The sequence below is a fragment of the Schistocerca americana genome, chromosome 3, assembly GCF_021461395.2.
Source record: "Schistocerca americana isolate TAMUIC-IGC-003095 chromosome 3, iqSchAmer2.1, whole genome shotgun sequence".
NCBI classification, from domain to species: Eukaryota; Metazoa; Arthropoda; class Insecta; order Orthoptera; family Acrididae; genus Schistocerca; species Schistocerca americana.
The window spans coordinates 267,148,472-267,164,243 of NC_060121.1; the positions used below are offsets into that span (position 1 = coordinate 267,148,472).

Sequence of the window (15,772 nt, forward strand, 5' to 3'; positions counted from 1 at the left end):
ATTGTCATCAAAATTTGGTAGTAGATAGCTTACATTTTTGAAAATACTGTTATAAGAAGTAGCCAGCTGTTTCTTTTTTATCCTTATGTAAAACCTAAAAATCTGAAACCTAACTACTTGTATCTTCAGAAAGATTAAGCTCAGGAAGATTGATTATTGATCATGACTGACAGAAATTCTATAAAAAGTAATTGAAAAGTATCCTACAGGTAAGACTTGATGCATCATTAACAAAGATTGTCGATCAGCTTTATTTGTCCATTGGAACAACTGCTGCGAACACATACAGTGAAGATAGGTATTGTTTGTTAGTCATTCTTATGTAGATGGTTCTGTTTCAGGTCTCTATCTTCAAATTGGACACACATGAAAAACATTTTTAGAAAAATTTTTAGATATTTTCTGAATAATATTTGGTTTCCAGTAAAACCAAGCAATGTGCAAACATTGTTATGTATCAATGCCCAACCCAAAACCTTTATACTGACTGTTTTGTTTCATGGCACACTCTGAAAATCAAGCAATTTTAATGTTTAAAAACAAATCCTGTATGCATTGAAAGTGCAAGAATTTTTCTGCTTTGTGAATTATGTGGATAAAAAAAACTAAATCTGATGCAGTGAAGTCCAAACCTTTGTGTTAATTGATAAGGTAGCCGCTAAGGTACAATTATCCCCCTAAAGGTTATTTATTTATTTATTAGATTTAATGTAGAATTAGTGCTTAGCTGATTCCTTGCATATTTTATTTTTCAGGGGGTTCCTGTTACATCACTAAGGTTTCTTTTTGATGGTCGGAGGATAAATGATGATGAAACTCCAAAACAGTTGGAGATGGAGAATGATGATGTGATTGAAGTGTACCAAGAACAGACAGGTGGAATGTTTTGAACTGTGCTATTCAACTTAAATGTTGAAGCCTTTTTATAAAGTAAAACAAGCAATGGGGAAATGGACACTGAAGGCTTTCCCATTTGCACTCTTCCATCAATGAAGCAGCACATTCCTTGTAGTGAAATTTTTGTTTTTCATCAGTTAAGCTTTACAAAATTACTTATTTTCTGTGGAGCATGGCAGAAAACAAATTATGTAAGAAAAGCATCTCTTGCACAGAGGTTTTGCCTCTGACAATCCACATAATGTTCTGCTAAATTTAGTGTACATTGAGAAGTGACAAGGGAAGAACCTTAGTTTCAGATTAATTCACCTCATGGTTTGAAGTGCTGCGTGTTAAGAAATGTGAATTGTGGACTTTTTAAAGCTTTGTAAAGATGCTGCAGGAGACTTAATATGTAATATTTGATATCTTGTGTTCCGTTACTTATACATTAAGTTTTCTGTATTTGAAGTATGTATTTAATACTCTTGATGTTTTAATGTAAGGTGTCAACTTTCTCAACAATTTTGTTTATGAAGTGACTGGAAACTATTCTCAAGAAGTGATAATATGTATGATTGTAAAAGAACATAGAATCTTAATCTAAATAATAAAATCATTTAAAATTTTTTGTAGTTACAGTTTTAATCCATATCCAGGTACATGAAAGCGGGCAGCAGAATTAACTATTACAATCCATTAGTGATTTGCTTAGTTGCATGTCTGTAATGGTATCAACATAAATGGCATTTGATGCTGTTAAAATGAACGTCATCAAGAATATCAGCTGATGGTTTTAACAAAGCTAACTTAAATAGCTGCTGTTGCAGAAGAAAAGGTATTAGATCAGGAAAGAATACGATGGGTATACTTCTAATCACTTCACATCTATTGGGTCAGTAAATCATTAGCCATGAAAGGGAGGATGCTTAGCCAAAGAAATTTAAGTACTAGTCCCTCATATGGAAGTATTACTAACCACTTGATCAATGTCTTACACAGCCAATGCACTGGCTATTTGTGAGAAGTTTTGCATAGTGTAATTTGAAGTAGGTGCATCCCTTTGTATGCATGTGTGTGTGTGTGTGTGTGTGTGTGTGTGTGTGTGTGTGTGGTGTACAGTGAGCTAGCATTTGAATGCTAAATTTCTGTTTTGAGAAATTACAGTAGGATAAGTTTTGCATTGTTGATGATTCACTTGTTACATACGGAAGAGATCAGGAGTGCAAAGCTTTGCTTTCTTGTGTTGAGGACTGTGTAGTGCCAAAGAACACTATTTTGAAAGAATTATGCCTAACAGTAGGATCTGGAGAAATGTTTGTAGAACAGTTACATTGAATGGTGAGAGGGGAGGGAGACTAGTGCAGATTCCTACATTCTTCAGTTGTTAGAGACAATAGGGTTGTTCTCTGAAAGCTAGTTGTGGATCTAATTGGAAATGAACTTTCCAGGCAAACATCTTATAAAGTGCTGATAAAATTCCAAATGATGAGTCCCCCACCCCTGTCCTTCTCGGTGGGCCCAGGGGCTAGAATAGACTCGAGGTATTCCTGCCTGTCTTAAGAGGCAACTAAAAGGAGTCACTCTCCTTTCGGCCTTGGTGATGGTCCCCTTTAGGGTTGGACCTCCATTTTCAAAATTTGCCCAAAGAGTGACCCAGTTGGAGAAGGGCACATTCCCCATCGGTCCATCGTGCATCGAGATCCTTAGCCCACTTGCTTCGTGTGGTATTGCAGTCCCGCGCATCATCCATCTCTTCAGCGAGGACACCTTCCTGGGTGCATTTTCCTCCTCCCACTATGCAGTGTCATTTTCTGTGCCGACGATGGCCATGGAATTCTTTGCACTTCATATCCAGCACGGTAGCTGGTCCGTTATGGTGGAGCTGCCCTGTACCCTTTTGGTTGTAGCGCCCCCCCCCTCCCCCCCCCCCTCATTACACAGGGATGGCACTGGTGATGCCTGCACCGTTAACTCCCCATGTATGCCAAGGAGTAGATGCCCATCACCCTGGAGCATTGGGACTCCCGGCAATGGCCATCCTGCCAAGTGCCCTTTGCTGTGACTGGGTGGCATCTGTGGGGAGGGCCCCTGGTCGGAGTGGGTGGCAGCAAGGCGGATTAAGTGCGATGAAGTGTACTGTATCATCACTTGCTGATGATCAAATTCTAGTAGCTCCAAGTCTCAGTACAATGTAAGGAAGTTTGATTGTATATTTTTCCTCTCCTGGCCACACCATGGGAGAAACACCAGGCTAAGGATGGCAGTGAACCTTATTCGCCCCGGTACCTCATATGTACGAGAGCTCATGGGGACGCCTTTGTCTCAAAGCTTCAGATTTTTGCAGAGCATTTAGAGGGCAAGTTTGGGTAGGTGGAGGGCTTGTCCAAAATGTGGTCAGGGTCAGTCTTGATAAAAACTGCATCCTCTGCCTAGTTATGAGCATTACTTGCTTGCGACAAGCTGGGGAATGTTTCAGTTACCGTCACTCCTCATAAGAGCATAAATATGGTCCAGGGCAGGGGTTGGCAACCTTTTAGGTAGTTTTTAAAGAGCCACAAGAATTTTTCTTGCCAACGATAAATAGTACTTTCAAAAATAGTTTTTATGAAAAACTAAATATTCATTCATAAGAAAAATATTTATTCATATACTATAAGTAGTGTTTTTTCACAACAAATTAGATAATGGTGTTATTACATAATCACTTATTAAAGTAAAATATTAAAACAATTAAACATTCACTTACAACACTAACTTGTACTTCAGTAACAAACAATTGAGCAAACAAATTCATTGGGAGCAATGGCTTTGCATGGTTATTAAAGTAGAAAATTTGAACTTAACTACACAATGTAACATGTACTTACAAATGAAAAAAATAACATACATTCGAGTGAACAAATTCAGTGGGAGCATTGGCTTTGCATGGTTTCAGAAAGTTTGGATAAATTTGGCTCGTAACTTGTCTTAGGTTTCAAACAAGACTATAAATTTTCATTTGTTAGTTGGCTCCTTACTTTTCTTTTAAAGCTGTCCACTTCTGTTGCATTACGTACATACATTTCTGGACTTCCAATTTGCTTTTCAACTCTGTGTATTTTAGACTCCACAAAGCTTTACTTTTTAAATCGATCAATTGCATCTGTAGAGATCCACTATAAACTCCAAATGGCTAAATGTGGATTTTGTTACTAGGGAGAATTTACTATGAATGCTAGAGTGGATTTGTTGGCTTTGAATTGCTGAATTGTCAGCAAATTCATCTTTCATTTTTTTAAAACTGCGAGTCAACAGTTGCACTAGTATTATCACGATATTGCTTTAGAAATTGAAAATGAAGTAATTTACCGCTCTGAATATCTTCTACAAAAATAATTAATTTTTATTTGAAACAAACCAATTTACCAAAACAGGTTGGGTTTCCTTTTCATTGCAGTTTCAGATTTAGCTCATTTTTCGTCGTCATATCCGCCATAAAGTAAAATTTTTGCAGCCATTCGCCGTTATCTAATTCAGGGTGATTAATGCCTTCTTTAAGGAATGTATTTACTTCATTCAAGCACAAAGCAAAATGTATCAACACCTTACCCTTGGAAAGCCATAGCACTTTATTGTGAAGGAGGAGATCCGAATACTGAGTCAAAATTTCGTTTAAGAAATCTTTAAACTGATGATGGTAGAGTGCTTTTGACAAGATGCTGTTAACAATCTTGATTACAAAATTCATGACCTCAACTATTTCGGCCAGAAATGTGTGCACACAAAGCGCTTCTTTGTGCATTATGCAGTGAAACGCAAGAATTTCGTGGCTTATTTTGCTCTGAAGAATTGTTGTCACTTTATTTTTTCCTGTCAAACTTTTGGCTCCGTCAGTTGCTATTGAAACGATTTTATTTGAATTGATCTTATTTTTGTAGAGGCATTTCTGCACAGCAGTCGCTATGTCTCCCCGTCTAGTTTGTCCCAAGAGCGGTAGCAATCCTAGAAGTTCTTCTTTCGGACATTGGGAAGACATATACCTCACAAAAAGGGCAACTTGTGCCGTATCTTTTATATCGCAAGGCTCATCCATAGCAAGCGATAAGGCAGAAGCCAGTTGAATGTCTTCCACCTGCAAATGTTATATTTGAAGGCATTTTACTTTATCTTGTACTGTTTTAGTGGGTAGTGGCAAATCTTTGATTTTTCAAGATTTCTGGTTTGTTTTTGAAATCATGAAATAGTTCAGATGCACGTATGAAGCAATTTTTGAGATACTCGTCATCTGTGAATGGTTTGCCTTTTCTAGCAATTCCTAGTGACACCACGAAGCTTGCCAGATTAACATTACTTGTAGATTGCGACCAGTTACTTAATATGGGACTTGATTGCTGTACTTGTTCTGGAGCTCGTCACTCCCCCCCCCCCCTCCCCCCCTTCCTTCCCCCTTCCCCCCCCTCTGCATATTTACTAGCAAACTGTGTGTATTTTGTAGTGAAGTCTCTCTCTAAATTTGATTTCTTATGAGGAGTTTTTTGTTGCAAATGAGACAGTGGAAGGCCATCTGAGTTGCATGTGAAAGCAAAAGATTGAATTCTTGATGCTCTTCAGTTTTTTGTCACGCTTGTGGTGAGCTGTGGTAAAGAATTTTTAATCATTATTCAGGTATCCAAAATAGCAGATGACAAGTTTTGCAATTATTTATGTCAACGTATACCTACGTAAATGCATACAAAAAGCTGGGCTTTAAAATATAATCTATAAAAAACATATTTCCCAGTTAAAAATACCTTGATAGAATAATCGTCCAATTATTTGATTGTTAAAATGAATAATTCAGACACAAAACAGTCTCACTCTGTGGTCGCCACCGTGTGCGGTGACCGTTGACTGGCATGAACGGAGTTGTCAGAATTCAGAACGTGCTTATTGCGGTGCGACAGTGACGAGTGTCACGGGGGAGAGGTGCAGTGAAAAGTGAAAACAATGGGCTGATTGTGAGGGATAGAAATGGTGCCTAATCCTCGTTAACACTTTCGCTGCGGCTAACAATTATGTCACAACAAGCCACGAGCCAGTGCAGCTGACTCTTATAAGCGTCCACACTCACTACTGGATTACTCTAGTTTAGTTGCAGTGTCTAAGCTAGCATCATAGCGTGTAAACTTTTGTTATGTGTGGTCAGTTATCAAACTTATATTGTTCGTAATGGCGGCTAATGAACATTTGAATGATGCCTGTGTGACTCCTATAGGTGTCAGAAGGCAAACAGGCTTTAGAACATGAGCACAATACAGTCGAAGCTTATTTGAAGTAATGTATCTAAGGTGTCATCAAGTCAGTATAGAACATGATCCTACAGATCTTACAAGGTCTTGACGTCAGCCTGTAGCTCAGGTGTGCTTAGGAGCGTCGGTTACGAGTGGTACCTGCCGTTTCAGAGTGTTACCGGCCCGCACTCGCACGTTGCCGGGCCGCACTGGAGTGTTGTGCGCTTGCACCGATGCCGCAGCGAAAGTATTAATTGATTCAGAATGATTGAAAATTTTTTCGTATAAAATAAATAATATCTGCGTATGGAACTAGTCGCGGTGTCACATCCAAAGAGCCGCTTGTGGCTTGTTGCTGCAGGCTGCCAACCTCGGGACCAGGATATTATATTCCACAGGTACCTTCTCCTGCAGTCTGATGATGAGCTACATGCCAACTTAGAGCAGCGAGAAGTTCATTTTGTCCAGTGTGTCTATTGGGGTCAGAGGGATAATCAGGTTGCCCCTGGTGCCTTTATCTTGGCGTTAGAAGGTGACACATACCCGAGATCAAGGTGATGGTCTACTGCTGTGATGTCAAGCCATGTACACCTCCCCCAATGCGGTGCTGGAAGTTTGGGCATTTCTTCCTGTTGTGCTTCCAGCATCAAATGTTGAGTTTTTGGACATCCGTCCCATCGCAATACTCAATGTGCCACACCTCCCATCTGTGTCCATTGCAGAGCGCATCATTCCCCTTGCTCACCAGACTGCAGGATTTTACAGGGAGAAAGGAAAATCATAGAATACAAGACCCTGGACCGACCGACCTACACTGAGGCCAAGAGGAAATTTGAGCTCCTACATCCTGTGGCTATGGCCTCTTATGCTGCCGCTACGAGAACAGTTGTAGCCCCATCAGTTTCGCAAGTTTGTCAGCTTTCAGTGCCGGAAGACTACACCTGCCCCCTTGATAGTGGGGGGCACTTCCCTCTCTATTGCTCCTTCACCAACTAACTCGGGAGCACTGTCCCCCAACCATTGGGGACACCAGTCTCCTTTTCTCAGACAGAGAAGTGTAAGTCTTCTTCGGCTCCTCTCACCAGGAAGGGGTCCCTTGGGTCACTCCATTCCCAGGTTTCTGTTAGTGGGAAAGATGACACCCACCAGTGGCTGAAGTGCCCAAAAGCAGCTGGTTGTAGGGCTTCATGATACTCCTCCATCCCAGAGACTGAATCAGTGAAGCCCTCCCAGCCATAGAAACCCAAGGATCAGTGAGAGAAGTCCAGAAAGAAGACCCCCAAGACCAAGGGAATTTTGGTGGCACCCACACTACTGCTGCCTACAAGATCTGCATCTGTGGATGAGGTGAAGATTCTGGCACTCACTGACGACCTAGATCTCACCAGAACCTCAGACTCAATGGATATAGCCTGTTCAGGAAATAAGTATGTGGCAGCAGGACTCCGAGGTGTAAACTGCCTCTTTGAGTAATATATATATATATATATATATATATATATATATATATATATATATATATATATATATATATATATATATATATATTTTTTTTTTCCCCCCCACCACCTGGCAACTGTTAAGCTTTACACCTGCTTTCTGCATTGCCCTCCAGGAAACCTGGTTCCCAGCAATGTGGACCCTTGCCTTTTGCGGCTACAGGGGATATTACAAGAACTGTACTGAATATAATAGTGTCATGTGGAGTCCGTGTCCTGAAGTTGATACGTAGTGAACCTGTGCCCCTTCAAACTCCTCTTGGAGCTGTGGCTGTCAGGATACGGATGACACAGGAAATGACTGTGTGCAACGTGTATCTCCCTCCAGATGGTGCGGTACCCCTGAATGTTTTGGCTGCATTGATCAATAAACTCCCTAAACCTTTCCTATGTTTGGGAGATTTTAACCCTTTGACTGCTGGAGGCGCACGATCCGCTTGGCACGCTGAGGTGCTGCGGCCTGCACTGTCATCCATATACCTGCGCTAATGTGCCTGACCCTCGAGCTGCCGCCCCTCTATGCCCCACCTGCCCCGTTCTGAATATTTCTGCAGTGACTGTGAATCCACACGAAATATTGTGTCCTCTTACGGCTGATACAGAATACTCGTAAATGCTCTCACTACGTAGTTCCCCTGCAGGTGAATTACCACAGAATCTGTCTGGTAAAACTATTTTCCGTCACCAAGAATGATATCTTACTTGTAGTTTTCTTGCACTATTTTTGTAGATTATGCCGAAAGCGACGTGATTCGTTAGCAGCTTTACATCAACAGTATATTGCTCTTTCTTGGATACCCGTTTATAATTTCTGCATTTATCTGTGTGTCCCTCACTGTACTAACTCAAGAACGAACGAATAAAATAAGCCATAGATTATAGATTACTGTACGTTATTTTTGTTGTTCAGAACATCGTATTACGTCGTTTATAGGAGAAAGCGACATAAAGATCCTTTCATATCGCACTACAACCTCGGAAATTACTGTGAGCAACTGTAAGAACGATTTTACTTCATGTCGTTAAATTCGTATTCTGGTGTCATGAGAAATTTAACATGGCCTATTGTTTGTATCGCTAAATTGCCCGAATATTTGTTGCGCTTTGTAATTACCCGATTTTGCGTAATTTTCTTTGACGAAATTTGTGCAATACTTGATTGTTGCACGTAAGTATTCAACAGATTTTCGAACATTTGATAGCTGTGAAATCTCTTCTTTTATTAACACATTAAATTCACGTACAGAGAAAATTCAAAGTCATGAACTGTAAATTTAGGCATTACTTTTAAACTTTGTGAATATGTTTCCCATACTTCTTTTTGATCCGGGCTTTGCACCGGCACTGGCAAAGTTAAAAACATTTTTGTTTTCCCTTTTTATAATTTTTCGTTTTCGAAGTTTTTTCTAATAGCATTATTGTATTCGTTCTATGCTGCAATTAGTAATTCTGTTTTGTGTGGTATTTTTCAAAACAGCGTACGACACACAGTGGTACCTTGCAAGCTTTACATTCGTACCTGCTTTCTCGACGCACTTTCTGTTCCCAGCAAACAATGTATCTACGCTTTAATGCACTTTTCTTGGATTGCTCACTTGTTATAATGTCTGGAAAATGCCTTCCCACAAATCTTAGAGGGTTATCATCGGAACACCTTCCTCTGCCAGCTTTTCTGCGACAGATGAAACTCTGCTATCGTCATTTTACGACCTGTTAGTGATCTGTGTAGGACTTGAGCATTTAAAACACACCGATCTAGAACGTGGAAAAATAACTTTTTATACCACTTCTTTGTTTTCCGTATACATCCGACAGATCTAAGCAGCATATCAGAACGGTCAACTGCTCCCATATTCGCGTTATAATCTACAATGCTTTGTGGTTTCTTAATTTTTTCTCCAGTATTCCTGTCAATCTTTCCTGTGTCAACCATTTCTGTGGTGTTACATGTGGTCAACATCCACACTTCCCTTTTGTCACACCACTTTATAGCAAGCATAGTATCAGTACACATAAATTGAATATCTCCATGTTCCAGTTTCTGTTGCATCTGTTCTTACAGATAGTACCACATGCGTTCGTCCCATGACTGTGAAGCCAGGCAAACAAGTCTGGGCTTGAATGAGATTTTCACTCTGCAGCGGAGTGTGCACTGATATGAAACTTCCTGGCAGATTAAAACTGTGTGCCGGACCAAGACTCGAACTCGGGACCTTTGCCTTTCTCGGGCAAGTGCTCTACCAACTGAGCTACCCAAGCACGACTCACGCCCCGTCCTCACAGCTTTACTTCTGCCAGTACCTCGTCTCCTACCTTCCAAACTTTACAGAAGTTCTCCTGCGAACCTTGCAGAACTAGCACTCCTAAAAGAAAGGATATTGCGGTGACATGGCTTAGCCACAGCCTGGGGGAAGTTTCCAGAATGAGATTGTCACTCTGCAGCGGAGTGTGCGCTGATATGAAACTTCCTGGCAGATTAAAACTGTGTGCCGGTTCGACAGGACTAAAGAACGCTGATGTAAATTCCGATGAACAGTGAACTGTAGTGCGAAGCCCAGGCTCACAACGGACAAGCCAGTGGCCAGAACTGCAAAAGGCTACTGAGACATGGGAGGGGAAGTCTGCTGTCCGAGTTATCTCGTTATCAGCACTCAGGTAGCGGCACACCTATACTCATCAGCGCTCAGGGGAAAACCAGCGGCCGTGACTATACTAGTCATTAGCACCCAGGGAGCGGCACACAGCACGACGAGTAAACTCGTCAGCAGCAGTCAAAGGGTTAATGCCCATAACCCCTTGTGGGGTAGCACCATGCTTAGTGGTTGTGGCCGAGATGTCCCAACTCGACCTGTGCCTCTTAAATACTGGGGCCGCCACATTTCAGTGTGACTCATGGTAGTTACTCAGCCATGATTTATCAATTTGCAGCCCAGGATTTCTCCCATCTCCACTGGAGAGCACATGATGACCTGTGTGGTATTGACCACTTTCCCATCTTCCTGTCACTGCCCCGGTGTCATGCCCACGGACACCTATCCAAATGGGCTTTAAGCAGAGCAGACTGGGCAGCTTTCACCTTTGCTGTCTCCGTTGAAAATCCCCCATGTGGTGCCATCGTTGTTGTGATTGAGCAGATCACTACAACGATAATTTGTGCAGTGGAAAATATGATCTCTCATTCTCTTGAGTGGCCTCAGGCGAAAGAGTCCCTTGGTGGTCGCTGAGGCGATTACAGTGTCTCTCTGCGAGCTCTACAGTGACATAAGCTGCACCCTTCCCTAGAGCACCTAATAGCCTTTAAGTGGCTCCATGCCCACGTTCACCTGCGTACAAAACTGCGGAAATAGGGGTGTTGGGAGAGGTACATGTCGACCATTGGGTGCCATGTCACCTTCCCGTCTGGACAAAGATCAGACGTCTGTTTGGGTACCCCAACAAGTGTCCCTGATGTTAACACTAATGGTGTGCTCTCTATCGACACAAATGCAATTGCTGAGCACTATGCTCGAGCCTCTGTGTCGGAGAACGACACACACACACACACACACACACGGCCTTTTGCAGTGCGTATTGGATATCCACAGTCAGATGATTAAACATCTCTCATCTGACTAAAAGTGATATCTCCTCGTCATCTTCAACCGGATCTGGTGTGATGGCGTCTTTCCACACAATGGTGGGAGAGCACCATCATTCCAGTGCTAATCCCCGGTAAAAATCCACTTGATGTGGATAGCTATCGGTTCATCAGCCTCACCACTGTTCTCTGTAGAGCATACGGTGTGTCGGCAGTTGGGTTGGGTCCTGGAGTTATGTGGCCTACTGGCTCCATGTCGGGGCAACTTCTGTCAGGTCGCTCTACCACTGATTATCTTGTGTTCCTCGAGTCTGCCATCCGAAAAGCCTTTTCCAAACGCCAACACCTGGTTGCCGTCTTTTGACTTGCGTAAAGCATACGACATGACCCGGCGACATCATATCCTTGCCACATTGTATAAGTGGGGTCTCTGGGGCCCACTCCTGATTTTTATCCAAACTTCCTGTCGCTCCGTACTGTCCGTGTCCTAGTTGGTGTCTCCCATAGTTCTCCCCATATTCAGGAGAATGACGTTCCACAGGGCTCCATATTGTCTCCCTTTTTAGTGGCCATTAACAGCCTAGCAGCAGCTGTAGGGTTGTCGGTCTCCCCATCTCTGTGTGCGGATGACTTGGAAGCCATCCAAGAGGCACTGTCTTGGGCTCAAGCCCACAGCTTCCAGTTTCCAGTTGCGAAGTCATGTATCGTGCACTTGTCAGCATCGTACTGTTCATCCGGAAGTTGAACTTTATCCTAATGACAATCCACTCACTGTGGTGGAGACGTATTGATTCCTAAGACTGGTTTTCGACACCTGATTGACTTCGCTACCTCACCTTCGTCAGCTTCAGTGGGAGTGCTGACAGCACCTCAGTGGCCCCCACTGCCTGAGCAACACCAATTGGGGTGCATATTGCTCTATGCTGCTGCAGTTCTACAGTGCCCTTGTTCAATCCCGCCTTGACTATGGGAGTCTGGTTTACAGTTCAGTGGTGCCCTCAGCATTGCATTTACTTGGCCCAGTGCACCATGGGGGCGGTTTGCCTAGTGACGAGAGATTTTAGAACGAGACCAGTGTTCTGGTGGAGGCCGGAGTCCCTCCATTGTGGATATGACGTGTACAACTGCTTGCCAGTTCTGTTGCACACATTCATAGTTCTGAGCATCCGAAGTAGTCGCGTTTTCCCACCCGCAGCAGTTCGTCTCCCACATCGGCGGCCCAGGTCAGGGCTCAAGATTGCAGTTCGTGTACGATTCCTTCTCTCTGAACTTGAGTCCTTCCCGTTACCACCTCTACTTTAGGTTCATTCACGTACACCTCGGCCGAAGCTTCGTCTGGACCTTTTGCACGGCCTTAAGGACTCTGTTAACCCCCAGCTCTCAGCTGTCACTTGATCTCGATTCTTGATGTGTTCCGGGGCTCTGAAGTTGTTTACACTGACGGCTCAATTGCTGATGGTAATGTTGGTTTTGCCATATTGAACAGCATTCCTTGCCCGCTGGCTGCAGTGCATTCACTGCACAGCTTGTGTCCATGTCTCATGTACTTCAGTACATTCGTTCCTGTTCTGGTGAGTCGTTTCTTCTCTGTTCTGACTCCCTGAGCATCTTACAAGCTATCGACCAGTGCTACTCTCGCCATACTTTCGTAGCGAACATCCAGGATTTCATCTCTGCCCTGGAATGGTCCAGTTGTTCAGTGGTGTTTGTGTGGACCCCAGGACATGTCAGAATCTCAGGCAATGAACTTGCTGACAGGCTGACCAAACAGGCTACGTGGAAACTGCTCCTGGAGGTGGGCATCTCTGAAACTGACCTGCGTTGTCTTATGCCGCAAGGTTTTTCAGCTTTGGGAGACAGAGTGGCATAACAATATGCACAACAAACTGCATGTCATTAAGGAGACTGCGAATGTAAGTCAGTCTTCCCTGTGGGCTTCTTGCAGGGAATCAGTTGTCCTTTGTCGGCTCTGCTATGGCCATACATGGCTCTCACATGGTTACCTCCTCCGTTGTGAGGACCCACCTAAGTGTTGCTGTGACTCCCAAATGACAGTCGGCCACCTCTTGCTGGACTGCCCACTTTCTGCCGCTCTGCAGTAGACTTCTTTCCCAGCACCCTACCTTTGGTGTTGGGTGACAATGCCTCAACAGCAGCTTTAGTTGTATATTTTATTCGTGAGGGCGGGATTTATCATTCGATCTGAGTTTTAGCACATGTCTGTTGTTCACCCTAGAGCTTTTAGGGTGGAGGTTTTAATGTGTTGCAGAGTGGCTGGCTTCTCCTATTTTACTCTCATGGTTAGCCAGCCATGCTCATCTTTCTTGTCTCTCTCAGGTTTTCTTTACCTGTTTTGTCCGTTGTAGTGTGTTGCCCTCCTGTCTTTTTTCTGGTTCTTCCTTTGTCTTCTTATTGTGCCGTACGTTGTCTTTTTCTTCTTTCACTTGGGTAATTGTTCTACTGGGAACAGGGGACCGATGACCTCGCAGTTTGGTCCCTTACACCCCCCCCCCCCCCCTTTAAACCAACCTGCTGTGATCCCCAATTGGGGATTTGTCTTAATATTTTGCATTGTTGTAGAGACATTTAAGCTTGTGCATTGTTAGTAGGATGTTGTTAAACGAGATAACTGCACAGGTTTATTTATGTGAAAAAATACAGAGTTAGTTGGACATTATGAAAACAGCATAAGTTATATTAATAAATGTAAATAGCTTCCAGCAACTATGTCTAGCCCATGCAGATACAGTGGCCAATGCGCAGGGGCAGGGGTGCATATTTATATTCCATGTTGGTTTTTGTCCGCCCCTCGTGGTCTCGCAGTAGCGTTCTCGCTTCCCGAGCACGGGGTCCCGGGTTTGATTCCCGGCGGGGTCAGGGATTTTTCCTGCCTCGAGATGACTGGATGTTGTTGTGTTGTCTTCATCATCATCATTCATCCCCATTACGGTCGGAGGAAGGCAACGGCAAACCACCTCCATTACGACCTTGCCTAGTAAGGCGGTGCAGGTCTCCCGCATCGTTCCCCTACGCTCTGTAAAGAAGCATGGGACTTCATTTCACATTCCATGTTGGTTTTTAACATTTTTGAGAACCTTTTAAGTTGATTTCTGAATGAATGACTCAAGGTGATTTTTGAATGCGTACATAGTGTACGTGATGTCTGTCAGGAAAGTAATCGTCGTATCTAGAAATAAACTTTCCTGCAGACAAAAGGGGACGGGGCTATGCGAGCTGAGCGGAATAAAGCCGAACGGATGAACGCCAATCGCTGTCTGATTACGCTGTTGACTGGGTATGCGAATGATCATCGTTGTTACATTTATTAGCGAAAAACATAGATTCAGACAACCAGAGGGAAAATAAACGACTAACAGGTAAGAAAGATTACGTATTATCTTCTCGTTGTATCCAAGAAAATGAAATGTTGACAGAAAATTTTTGGCCAGATCGCTACACTATAAGGGCCAGCTGTACAGTCCCAGGCTAGCAGCAGCTTAACTTCTGGTCTGGAAGCAGTGCGGTAAACGTGTTCTACGAACATTTAACAACATCTGACCGGAGAATAATAGCGGGATAACAAAACCGATGATTCTGACAGGATTAGTGAAGTTAACAGGCGAATAAGTTTTGACAGTAGCAGGAATAGTTAGAAATTAGTGATAAGATTGTTTCTTAGAACATGGACGGAGAAGAAAGGGGGACATCACACATTATGGAAGAATATCACTATTCCAAATTTATATAAAAATTTCGTACAACTACTTTTCGATCTCATGCTTGAAACTGGAGCGTATGAATGAAATGTGAAACTATTTCCTAACAAAGTTTTTTGCTTGTAGTAGGCCTAACAGACATTAGATATTGATACTTCGTGAAACGTATTCTGTTATAATAATGAATATTTGTGTCAAAACAGTTTCGTTTATTTGGTGTATGTTAAAATTGCTGCATATTACGAAGGCCTATTTCGTTCTATCGAGCAGATGGTGACATGGACGTCATCAGATTGAGAAACCACACAAATCTTAGATGCTATTTGTATTAACAGTTTTGGAAGTATTAGACATTTCGATTTTTCATGTAGCAAAACATTTGACGAACTTTGATGAGGTAATAGATCCTTTAGCAGAAAGGAAAGCACGCCGTGTAAAGCTGTAGCACGATTAGAGAGAATAAATGTGTAATGTCTTGTTTGTCTCTTAACTGGTTTTATGTATCCTACATGTAATTTTGTCACACAAAACAGCAAGTTATTAGCTAATTGGCAACAAAGAGTGCAAATTTTTTGAAGAGTTTTTTTTTTTTTAAGAAAAAGAAGAGGGGGTCCGGATGTCGGACCAGCCGACTGGGAGCAAGAGGGGCACCACTGGGCATTTTAATTTCCACTATCCTGAATATAGTTTGATGGCATCCATTACAAAATATACATGTTTCGATTCCACAGAGCGAAATACAGTGACGTGATAGAAGAATGCTGTCTGAAGAGGCGTGGCACTGCACTTTAGCGCACTTAAGATCAAATAACGTGTCTTACATATCCTTGAACACACGTTTTATGTATCAGA

General features: G+C 42.7%; 1 protein-coding gene across 1 annotated transcript in view; it reads left to right on the forward strand.

Annotated features, from left to right (window-relative positions):
* LOC124605732 (small ubiquitin-related modifier-like) overlaps nucleotides 1-1,505 on the forward strand; it is a 36,098-nt gene extending 34,593 nt beyond the window's left edge. The window contains exon 4 of the mRNA XM_047137611.1: nucleotides 756-1,505. Coding sequence (XP_046993567.1) covers nucleotides 756-890 — 135 coding nt within the window. The 3' untranslated portion in view covers nucleotides 891-1,505. The remainder of the gene's footprint in view (nucleotides 1-755) is intronic.
* Nucleotides 1,506-15,772: the final 14,267 nt, after the last annotated feature.